This window comes from Vipera berus (assembly GCF_964194415.1).
Source record: "Vipera berus genome assembly, chromosome: 5".
NCBI lineage: Eukaryota > Metazoa > Chordata > Lepidosauria > Squamata > Viperidae > Vipera > Vipera berus.
This window is the reverse complement of record NC_138207.1, coordinates 35,265,941-35,278,737: the sequence shown is the minus strand read 5'-3', so window position 1 is coordinate 35,278,737 and position 12,797 is coordinate 35,265,941. Positions and strand designations below refer to the sequence as shown.

Below are 12,797 nucleotides of genomic sequence, written 5' to 3'. Positions count from 1 at the left end.
CCCAATATGTCATATACGATTGCAAAATACTGTTCTTTTAGCATTTAGGATCCATTGTAGTAAGACTAACGTATGTGTTTCTTCGAGTATTAGAAACACTTATTTTTGTGGTAATATTTTATGGATGCTTAATATGCATGAGTTCTTGGCTAAGATAGCAATAAAGCAAAACTGAAACCACTTTTCAGTTAAGTAAATACTTTGTTTTAAATTCTCTGTAATTATGTGATAATAGTATCTGAAGTGAAATGAAAGCAGTTTGGCACCACCTTGTGGTACAAGTAATTTTAAAAGATCAGACAAGACAACACTGGACTGACTTATTTTAAATGCTTCTTGTAATTTCAAAATTTTAATATAATGTCGCATGGAAATTAAATTCATTTTAAAATTATCAGATTAACTTTTGGAATGTTAGATATAGCACTAAGATATAGTGCTAGAACTATATCACTGTTCCTATTTTATTTTAAAACAAAGTTTACTTTTCCTTTTTAAAATATTTTTAAAATTCCCTACAAATTAGAATAGAATAGAATAGAATAGAATAGAATAGAATAGAATAGAATAGAATAGAATAGAATAGAATAGAATAGAATAATGAAGTTCGAAGGGACCTTGGAGGTCTTCTAGTCCAATCCTCTGCTTAGGCAGGAAACCCTATACCTGTGGTGGCGAACCTATGGCACGTGTGCCACAGGTGGCACGCAGAGCCCTCTCTGTGGGCATGTGCGTCATTGCCCCAGTCCTAGGCCTTCAGCTGGGTTTTATAAAACCTTTTCACTTTAGGCCTCTGCCACCTTGTGCAAAAAAAAGAAGTTCAATCAATCAATTTCAACTTCTCATGGGGGAAAAAAAGATCTCGCAAAGTTGGAATTGATCGTTTGAACTTTTTAGTCCCACCCAGTCTGCCGTTACCACCTCAGCCATGCCCACCCAATGGGCCACATGCACCCAATTGGCCACACCCACCCAATGGGCCACGCCCACCCAGCACCCAACGATACATGTGGGTTTTGGGTTGCAGTTTGGGCACTCAGTCTCTAAAAGGTTCACCATCACTGCCCTATATCATTTCAGACAAATGGTCCAGTCTCTTAAAAACTTCCAGCATTGGAGCATTCACAACTCCTGGAGGCAAGTTGCTCCACTGATTAATTGTACTAACTGTCAGGAAATTTCTTCTTATTTCTAAGTTGCTTCTCTCTTTGGTTAGTTTCCATCCATTTCTTCTTATCCTGACTTCAGGCGCTTTGGAGAATAGCTTGACTCCCTCTTATTTGTGGCAACCCCTAAGATATTGGAACACTGCTACCGTTCTTTATATGTTTTAGTCTCCAGTCCCCTGATCATTTTGTTGCTCTTCTTTAATTAATAGATTAAAAAATAAATTCATCAAAGTTTTTATAGTCAGTAACCTCAAATAAATGATACTTCATTACATAAAATGTCCAAAACCTGAAAAAGTGCTATTAAAGTTATTTATAGTATCAATAAATAGTATCAATAAATTTATGTCTATATTAGATTAATGGAAATAATGAAAATTACTGTATTTCTATGGGTGTGTGTGTGTGAGAGAGAGATGGCTCAGCAGTTAAAAATGCTGAGCTTGTCAGCTGGAAAGCTGACAACACAGATTTGAGACCCTAAGTGCCACGCGACAGTGTGAGCTCCCATTCTTTGCTCAGCTCCTGCCAAGTTTGCAGTTCAACTGCATGCAAATGTGAGTAGATAAATAGGGACCACTTTGGTGGGAAGATACCGGTAACCATATTCCATGCACCTCGGCGTATAGTCATGCTGGCCACATCATCACGGAAATGTCTTCAGACAACGCTGACTCCCTTGGCTAAAAACCAGAGATGAACACTACCCTCTAGAGTCAGACAAGTTTGGACAAGGGAAACCTTTATCTTTACCTTTACCTTTCTTTGTATTTGTGTAATACAAGATATTTATTTATTTGTATACTGTCTTTTATTTTTACAAATAACTCAAGAGTGTAAACATATCAAACATACTTTTCTCCTACTATTTTCCTCACAATAATACCCTGTGAGGTGGTTGGGATAAGCAAGAGTGACTGGCCCAAAGACACCCAGCTAGGATAGGATAGGATTTGAACTTACAGTCTCCTTGTTTCTAGCCTGGTGCCTTAACCACTATATCAAAAATATATAAGTATATAAAATTTCCAAGAAAGATACATAGAAATTATTTGTTTTTTCTTTCTATAAAGTTCAAGACCAGCCTGCATATCAGCAACCCACATATATTTTATTTACATATAGTGTTTTATTGTTGTAAGGAATAATTAATCTACTTAAATTTATAAAGTGCTATTCACAATGCCAACGTAGTTGTCTAAGATGCTGTCAGTTGAGGGACTTAAGAAATCAATGCCATGTACAACAATACTACTTTTATTATAACAGATATAATAGCAGAATCTTACAAGTCTGAATGAGTTTACCCTCTCCATACATTTATCCTTGTGTGAACTAGTGATGAGCTTGTTTGAGATGTTTTCTCAACTTACTTTTGTGGTCCTAGCTCAGGCCCTTATATGAGTATTGCTTTGCTAGAGATTTTTACTTCTGTCTTCTAAAATCACTTTCTCTGCCTTCTTTAGAAGCAGTCCAGGTAGTTCTTGACCTGTGACCATTCATTTAGCAACTTTTCAAAGTTACAGCAGCACTGAATGAATAGTTACAACCGGTCTTCAGAATTCCAGCTGTCTCTGGATTCCTATGGTCATGTGGTCGCAATCTGGTTGCTTGGCAACCATCTTGCATTTACAACCAGTTGCAAAACCCTGCAATCAGATAATCATCATTTGCAACCTTGTCTGCTGGCTTCCCTAGAAAGTCAGTGGAGAAGCCAGCAGGGAAAGACACAAGTTGCTGGTATAAAACTCGCCAAGTCCTTCTGCAGTCATGTCTCCTTGTACTCTTGTGCAGCCTCTCATACACACAAACCAGGCCTTGCTCCACTTTAAGTTGTTTTGTTTTGTTAATTTTTTTTAAAAGAAAGGCAGTATTCCAGGGGTCTCCAACCCCCAATCCGTGAACCGGTTCCAGGCCGCAGCATGGCAGCAACCGAGCCGCACAAACAAGCAAAGCCCCATCCATGGGAAGCAGGCATCACACAAAACCACGCACTGTCCGGTCTGTGAAAAAACCTTTCTTCAGGGAAACGGTCCCTGGTGCCCAAAAGATTGGGGACATCTGCAGTATCCCCCCCGTTTTAAAGATAAAGGCTAATAGAAGCATTCTTTTGAACTGCTTATAATATATGCATATTAATATTTTAACCTCATTCCCTGCACACCTTATTCCCTCCCTCCCCATCTTTTTACCATCTTATAATTTTATTGCTATATATATTTGTATTGTTTTATTCCTTTTAACTTTTGTAAGCTGCCCAGAGTCAGGGGAGAAGCCAGCAGGGAAGGACACAAGTTGCTGATATAAGACTCCAAGTCCTGCAGTCATGCCTCCTTGCACTCTTGTGCAGCCTCTCATACACACAAACCAGGTCTTGCCCCACTTTAAGTTGTGCTTAAGTTGTGGCGAGATGACTGCCAAACAAATTTAATACATTTAAATACAGATATAAATAATCTGAAAACTGCATTGCAAAGTATTAGGCCAACTAATTTAAAAGAATAATCCAAACAAAATTCTTCAACAAACCTACCGACAATTCAAAACCTGGAATTTGAATATCTTTTATTGTTCCCATTAAGTAATATTCATACAACTATCCAATTCTACAATGTAAGCACATCAACATTATTTGAAGAAACACTTTTACACTGAGCTCACATATTGCATTAATTCAAAACAAAATGCTGTATACCTTAGTGCGATGAGTAGACCTCACCTTTGGTATTTGTACATAATTTAGGGCTAATTCTGTGTACAAACCAAGGTGAATTGTGATGTATAAATAATTCTAATAGTTTTGTGTGCTATTTATGTGTGTTAATTACAAAAGGCTATGTAAACAGATTCATAGGGTTGACCTTTTGACTTACTGTCTTGCCTTTTTTACTCTCAGAAAAACATCTGTTTTTCAGACAGAGGTGTTCATCTACATAGCTCTGTATTTCATTTTCATATACAGTATTTTTTTCTGAGTAGGAAGTATCCTTTTGTCATAAATTTCTGTGAAGACTCTTAATTAGAACACATTAATCTTTACATTTTTTTTATACCCTTAAATAGCGGTTTTGGTTAATCTCTTTTAGAAAGCCATCCCATCCTTTGCTTGAAGCTTTTATTAGCCATATGTCTAAAGGATCAGAAGCCCAAATGGATGGATCTTTGAGCAGCCTACCTCGTTACCCAAGCCACACACTGTGTGAAATGGGAGAGCTTACACAGACAGGTAACTATGACAAATGGTTTATTTTCATTTCTAATTAAAATCAATATACTGGTGATGCTTTGATTTTTTTTTCTTAATTAGAGTTTCTCAAAAGACTTCATAAATATTTTGAATTTCTTTTCAGGGGGAATAATGACTATCCACAGCATAATATAGTTTCTGTAAGAAATTAACATTTTTCCTCCCTTGTCTGAATAACTCTTTAAAACTAGCATGATTCCCATTTGTAATCCATTTTATATGTGGTTCATCATTTGAAAAAGTTCCTGTTGTAGTTAGAAATTAGGAACGCAGTGGCTCAGTGGGTTAGGACGCTGAGCTTGTCGATCAGAAGGTCGGCAGTTTGGCGGGCCGAATCCTGAGTGCCACGTAACAGAGTGAGCGCCTGTTACTCGTCCCAGCTTCTGCCAACCTAACAGTTCTAAAGTACGTAAAAATGCAAGTAGAAAAATAGGGACCACTACGGTGGGAAGGTAACAGCGTTCTGTGCGCCTTTGGCGTCTAGTCATGCCAGCCACATGACCACGGAGACGTCCTCGGACAAGCACTGGCTCTTTGGCTTTGAAACGGAGATGAGCACTGACCCCTAGAGTCGGAAACGACTAGCACACATGTGCGGGGGAACCTTTACCTTTACCTAGTTACAAATTAAAGAAGACAAACCTAACATTTGGTTTGTAATCTAAAAATACAACACTAAAGGAAAAAGGGACTTAAGAGGAAAGAAAACAGTATCAATTTTACATGATTTTAAAATATTAGACTTTGGTGAGGGTCCCTTAATTTTGAATGCAGTTATAGTCTTCTTAGCAAAGTATTTTAAAATAATGATCTGTTTCTATTGGACTATAGTTTACAAATAGTCAGTATTATCTCTTTCCTTTCCCCTAGGTGCGCTTGGTATAAATATAAATAAATAATAAACAGGAAGCACTAGTCTGGCCTGCTTTGTAATATGTTGTTTTGGCCTGATTTATTATCAGATAAAAGATCAGATTGATCTTAGAACTTGGGTTTCCATCAGTAATTTATATCATATTTTTTATAAATGTATTCTTATATAATTACTTTGATTAATATATTGTGGGTTTGGTGAGTCTTTTTGTTTCTGTGGACTGTATTTTCTATAAGTTTTATTAATTTTATACTATTTACATTCAAATATTTGTGAAGCAATACGGCGGTTGGGTAATCAAAAGTAAACAATATCAAATAAGAAGTTATTTGTACATAGCTCAGGTTACATCAACAAAAAATCCTCTCCACTTCCCTTAGTTATAACATAGTCAAATTAATCAAGTTAATACATTTCTAATTGTGACCTAGTCAATTAAAAGAATTTTCAATATATTTTCACTAATACATATCAATATCCTGCTTTTAGGTTTTACCTAATTGCAATAAAATAATCTAGAGTAGACTATAATAAATAGAAGAAAGGATATTTTTTGGGTAACCCACATTTCCCTATTTCAATAAAGAGTAATTATCCTGTCTACAAAACTTACATTGTTCATTTCGAAACATTCTTATTTTTTCCAATAACGTATATTATATATATAAAAATATATTATATATTAACAATTCACCACTTATACCAGAATATATTATATTATATCTTTCTAAATTCTATAATATATATCAATTCTAATAATTCTAATTTCCTTTAAAAGTTAAATACAAGATGAGTTTCTGTCTATATCAATATACCTAATATATTCTATATGTAGTTAAGTGGTGGAATATAATAATCCATTTTGTTGTTGTTTGCAGCTAAATCTTCCATGGAGGCTATTGTAATAAGAGTCAAAGATTATCTACCTCCAAAAGCATTGTTTTCAGTGCCCACACTTATCTTTAAAAATGATGTCAAGGACAGCTCTGTTATTCAGTCAGCTCTCACAGTAGAAAAAAAAATTACTTGCTGTAGCAAGTTTTGCCACAAGATGTCATCAATAACATATAGAATGTGATGTAATTTTTTTCCCAAATTAATATAAAACTTTTATAGCATTAGTCTATATTTTTTTCCTTAATTCACATCTTAAAGAGAAAATAGGGTAGTAGATCCCCACCAAAAAAAACCAGGAGCTTTTTAGTAAATATAGATAAAATTGCTTAATTTCTTTGCTGAATTACTTGATTTTCTTTTAAGGCTTTAAGACTTTAAAATTTGTTCCCCAAGTAAATAATTGCCATTATTTCAAAAAATGGGGGAGGAAATTTTCAGAAAAGTCCCACAGGAAAATGGTTAGGGGAATAAGAAAGGTAAAGTCTCACCCAGGTCCCCCAGATTGCTTCTTAGTGCTAGATGGTGCTTTTGGCTTTTGGCAGGGAGCGGCTTAGATTTCGGCCATCTTCATGGCCGGACTCTTCTTTGGGCCAAAGGAACCGCTCTGAATTCAAGCGGAGGGCTGCCGCCCTTCCGCGATCACAGGGAGGGCCTCCTCATGGTAGTCGCCCCTCCAGGGCAATTTTTGACCCTTTTCAGGGTCCACCAAAAAAGAAAGATTGGATGGCAGGGAGTGGACTCTTCTTGCACGTCCGGAAGTGCCACGCGCGCAAACTGGAAGCCTGGACTGTATTTTCTAAACAGAATTGCCTTTAGAGCTGAGTACTGAAGTAATTTGTGAAGAAATAAGATAATTGAATTTTATTTTCATAGTTTGTCAAATTAAATTACTTTCAATATTTACTAAAGTATTATTTATGTCTAAGTGCTGATTATATGGTTATGCAACCAGCAGGTCCATTTTGTTATTCTTCAGAATAATAAATCGTGGGTTTGGTGCTTGTTAATTTTTGTTGCGCTAATTTCAAAGGAGTTTTTACCTCTGCTGGTCGCTCATGCAAAACATCCTATGTTGAAATAATAATAATAATAATAATAATAATAATAATAATAATAATAATAATAATAATAATAATAATAATAATTATTTATTGAATTTCTATACCACCCTTCTCCCAAAAGACTCAGGGTGGTGTACAGGGCAATAAAATACAACATACAAAAGTTAAAAGTAAAATTAAATTAATTTAGCCCTAACAATAAATAGTTAAAAATAAACCCAAATCCTTAGTCCAGGTCGGCCTGTTCAAACAACCAGGTCTTCAGATCACGGTGGAAAGAGCGAAGGTCAGGAGCCATCTGGAGCTCAACAGGCAATTGATTCCAAAGGGCTGGCACGCCCACAAAGAATGCTCTCCCCCTGGGGGCCGCCAGCCAGCAGTCCCTGACCGACGGCACCCTGAGGAGGCCCTCTCTGTGGGAGCGCACAGGACGAAGGGAAGTTGACACCGGCAGCAGGTGCTCCTGTAAGTAATCCGGACCCATGCCATTTAGGGCTTTGTAGGTCATCACTAGCACCTTGAATCTCACCCGGAGGGCAACTGGAAGCCAATGCAGCTCGCGGAGAAGAGGTGTTACATGGGAGTATCGGGAAACCCCCATCACAACTTGCGCGGCCGCATTCTGCACCAGTTGAAGCCTCTGAGTGGTCCTCAAGGGCAGCCCCATGTAGAGAGCATTGCAGTAGTCTATCCGAGAGGTCACGAGCGCATGGGTGACTGTACGCAGGGCATCCTGGTCCAGAGAGGGCCGCAACTGGTGCACCAGGCGAACCTGGGCAAAAGCCCCCCTGGCCACAGCTCCTACGTGGTCTTCCAGACTGAGCTGTGAGTCAAGGAGGATACCCAAGTTGCGAGCCCTATCTATGGGGGCTAACACCTCACCCCCCATAATTAGATGGAATAAACTGAATTTCCCGAGATGCCGGTACGTACAACCACTCAGTCTTGTCGGGATTAAGCCGAAGCCTGTTCCTCCCCATCCAGACCCGAACCGCCTCCAGGCAACGGGACATCACATCGAGGGCATCACTGGGGTGGTTTGGGGTAGAGATGAAAAGCTGGCTATCATCAGCATACTGATGATACTCCACTCCAAAACCACGAATGATCTCACCCAGCGGTTTCATATAGATGTTGAACAGGAGAGGGGAGACGACCGACCCCTGTGGGATTCCACAAACAAGAGGCCTCGAGGCCGACCTCTGCCCTCCTGCCAGCACCGACTGCGAACGACCCAGGAGGTAGGAAGAGAACCACTGCAAGCCAGTGCCACCCACTCCCAACCCCCTGAGGCGCCACAGTAAGATACCATGGTCGATGGTATCAAAAGCCGCTGAGAGATCTAATAGGACTAGGACAGAGGAACAACCCCTGTCCCGAGCCCACCAGAGATCATTCACCAGCGCGACCAATGCCGTCTCCGTGCTGTACCCATTACATTACTTGCATTCTACTAAAGTCTACATAAATGTTAATTGCACCCTTTGTTATAAAGGAGGCAGAAATAAATGTAGAAATGTAAAAAAATAAAATAAAGGAAGATTAACGAGTCAGAGGGATAGTAGGACAAATTAAAAAGAGAGAAAGGAAAAGAAAATGTTGCTATATAAAACAGAAGAAAAAAGAAACAGTGCTGGATATTTTGATAACCATTCTATGTAGGAATTTTGTTGATGAATCTGCAAACAAAAACATATATTCCCTAGGATTTTACAAAAACTGCATGGGCTTAAGGGCTGGGTGGGTTCATTCATATGCAGCCCAGAGGGCCCAATAGCAATTTTTGTAAGGTACAAAGGAAAAGGCAACAATGATGGCCACAATCATGACGGCATTCTCTGGCAAATGTAGCATTCTCTATCAAAACACCCACCATGACTATTCTGATCCATGCCTGCCATTCTGCCAAGCAAAGTCAGTCAGTTTCAGAGGAACTTCCCTTTGAGCAGTAGTGCTTAAGCAGCCTTTTTGTTATGGAAAGGCTTCATTTAGCACAAAGTTTGTTATACGGTTAATTTTCTATTTCCAGAGCTTTGTCTCTTGATCAGGGGTTCTGGGAATTTCTCAGTTTCCTGTGAAATGTTTTCAAAAACATTGGTCTACATTATGTTTTTATGCATTATTTAGAAGTTGTGATAGGTCATGCTCATTTGATGGGAAACAACTTCTGTATAATAATTTTCATGGGTTGTGGGGAGAAATGGGAGGATATTGACAGGAAAATAATATATTTATCTTAAAAGAAAGAAAGAAATTATGACATTGCTGATTAAATAAATCTTATTTTGCCACACAGCCGTATTTATTTATTAGATTTTTATTTAATTTTTAAGTACCCAAGAGTGGCAAACATATCTAATACTCCTTCCTCCTGTTTTCTCTACAACAGCCCTATGAGCTAGGTGGGGCTAAGAAAGAGTGACTGTCAACAAAATCACTCAGCTGGCTTTTATGACTAAGATGGGGCTAGACAGTTTCTTAGTTTCCTGGTTTCCAGCACCTTAAATACTATGCCACACTGGCTGTGTGATTTAAAATCTCCTCATACATTTGTGTTGTGTACTACTTTTTATAAAGGAAGCATCTGCATTGCTTTGCTTCACTTTACCATGAAGCCTCATCTAGCACCTCTAATAATTTAAAGAGACTTCTGGTGTTCATTTTATATCTCTTTAGGACTTATTATTATGTAAATTATTAACCTTATTTTATGCTGCTTTAGATAAGAGGGAGCAAATGTCAATAAATGTACATGGCCAGCCTCTCCTAGATTTTACTTGAAAGAAAGCTTACCTTGTTTCTTTCTTTTTAAAGGAATTGTACAACACCTACAAAATGGACAAGTGTTACGTAATATATATATAAAGAAGCATAACTTGCTACCAATTGATTGGACAAATAAACATTTGTATTTGGAGACCACCGGAAAGAGTCGAACTCTACAAAGTGGACTAGCATTACTCTATTCTTTTCTACCAGACTTTGATTGGAAGAAAATTAATTTTAGGAACCAATGGAGCACAATTTTTTGTTCTGGACACTGTGAATGCCAGAGAAGAAACCATTACTTGGAGGAAGAGCAACGTCGCCAGTATAGCCTCCGTGTGAAAAAAATAGATTTGGAAAAGGCATATGCAGATATGGCCAGAATAGTTGGCATTCCCACCCGACAGTTAAGAGCTTCTAATCCCATTGATTCTATGTTGTGCCACTTCTGCCATAATGCCAGTTTTCCCTGTACTAAGAATGGTTGCATAGACATTGAGCACTTTAAAGTAATCAAGAAACATCAACTTGAAGATGAAAAGGAGAGGCAGAAAAAGAAATATTATTATTTGTATGCACTACTAGCCACACATCCAATCCTTAACCAAACAATCAATCGGATGCTAAGGATTGCAGAAGGCAAGAAAGAAGAACTATTTGCTCTTTACTCTGCTCATGATGTTACCTTGTCACCTGTTCTTAGTGCCTTAGGCATCACTGGGGCCAGGTTTCCAAGGTTTGCTGCTAGACTAGTCTTTGAGTTATGGAAAGATGAAAAGAAATATAACGAAAACTTTATTCGTATCCTTTACAATGGGGTTGATGTTACATTCCAAACGTCCTTCTGCCGGGATTTTAACAAGCATTTTGGGAAGATGATGTGTCCTTTAGAGAAATTTGTCCATTTTGTTAAAAAGGACATGTTTTTACCCTTTAATACCACTAGTTACTATGATGCATGTCGCAGAAGACCATTCTAAACAGAGGAGGAGTAAAGTATTTCATTTTGCATTGTTAAAAGTCTGTGAGGACATTTGATATTGTCGAAGTCTTGTGTGCCGAAGTGCAAGTGCATATAGCTTGAAATTATTTTACTTTTGCCAAGATTCATTCTAGATTAATTTTAATGCCATATCCCACCATTAACCCAGCAGTATAAAAGCTGTTTTCTTTATGGTCAACATGATTAGTTGCATAATAGATGTAAAACAGATATTGCTTGAGTAACTGAATGCATATATTCTGATTACTTAACATTCTAGTGAAAAGGTTGAAACATGAAAGCAAATATTAATAACCCAGTCAATGTCATAGCAGAAAGCATTTCTTCATTTCACAAATCCATTCTTGTAATCAGTTATTTTTAAAGAGTAAAAAAAGCAACCATCAGAAAAAAGAAAAAGATGTTTGATTCAAATGTTTTTTGCACATCAGGTTCTGGATACACTTGATCTCAAGCTATGTGTTTCATTTATACTATAGATTGAGTAAAGATTGTTCAAAATAGGGCAGTATTATTTCAAAGTTACTCATTGGAACATGTGGACAATCTCAATGCCTGTAATCTGTGACTTGTTGAGGAGCACCAGCATTTTAAAAAGTATCTTGTACATGACCAGTGTGGATCAACCTATACAGAAGCTACATAAGACTCCATTTACAATATTGCAGCAGCTTTCTAGAATCCCAAGCATATGGAAGCAATTTTTGTTAAAAGTCACCATGCCATATACAAAACAACCCGTAGATTATATTGAAAGAAAAACTGTTTTTGCACTTTTAGCACTTTATGTGTACTTTGAATACTAATTACAGGTTGTGCCAGATGCTAGAAAAGGATTCAAAAGAAAATATAGAAGATATAGACATGAAGAAAAAAGATTTTACATCTTTATTTCACTTCTTTAGCATCTATCTGTTGAAATAATTTGTGCTGAAAAAAACAACAACCATTGTGTTTACTGTTTGGTTGCATATGACCAAAAGACAATTTAACATAATGCTTAATTTTGTAGTCCCATTAGTACTTTTATAGACTAGGGAATACATTTTATAAAGTGAAACTTCTTTTTTACATTATAGCAACATAACTGTTTTCTACTTTCTTTGTAAAGAGATAACAAAAGTTGTGTTTCAAACAATAATCTTTTAATCTTGGTACTTAGATTCATGGGGGGAAATCTTATGAATAATCTAACTTGATAAATTCATAATTTAAAAATGAACAGTTTCATTTCAAAATGTTTTCATCATACAGTACAATATTTTTTAAAAATCTGGTAATGCTACATTTTGTAATTTAAGTAGCTTGTATATACCCAGAAACCATAATTTAGTGTATGTTTTAAGATAAAATGGTGCTGGCAATTAAAAATAGCTGTGATTTCTATTCACTCTTTACTGGCATTTTAGCATCGTTTTGACAATACTACAATTAGATGTTTCTATAAATAAAATTTGGAAGAATTTTTAGCAGTAGTCTTTCTTTAATGCTAATCTTTATGTATTGTTGTTTTTTTAAGTAAAAATGCTGATTCTTTTGCAGGAATATTACATGTTCATTCTATCCCTGTAGATATGCAGTCTAGTCCATTTGTGCTAAACGTAATATGCATTTTAAGAAAAATGTAACTGCATAAAAAGTTCCAAATGTGGTTATTTATCAGATTTGTGGCAGTTAGGTAACTAACAGCATTCAGAAAACAACCCATCAAACTATAATTCATTTATTATAACAAGTGCTTTAAAAAAAAAAGCACCGGAACTCAGAGGTGCTGTCACTG

At 36.9% G+C, this 12,797-nt stretch overlaps 1 protein-coding gene across 3 annotated transcripts in view; it reads left to right on the top strand.

The window, feature by feature from the left end:
- PXYLP1 (2-phosphoxylose phosphatase 1) overlaps positions 1-12,430 on the top strand; it is a 46,838-nt gene extending 34,408 nt beyond the window's left edge. For all 3 annotated transcript variants that reach the window (XM_081328921.1, XM_081328919.1, XM_081328920.1), the window contains 2 exons: positions 4,256-4,395; positions 10,063-12,430. In XM_081328921.1, coding sequence (XP_081185047.1) covers positions 4,256-4,395; positions 10,063-10,994 — 1,072 coding nt within the window. In that variant the 3' untranslated portion in view covers positions 10,995-12,430. The remainder of the gene's footprint in view (positions 1-4,255; positions 4,396-10,062) is intronic.
- Positions 12,431-12,797: the final 367 nt, after the last annotated feature.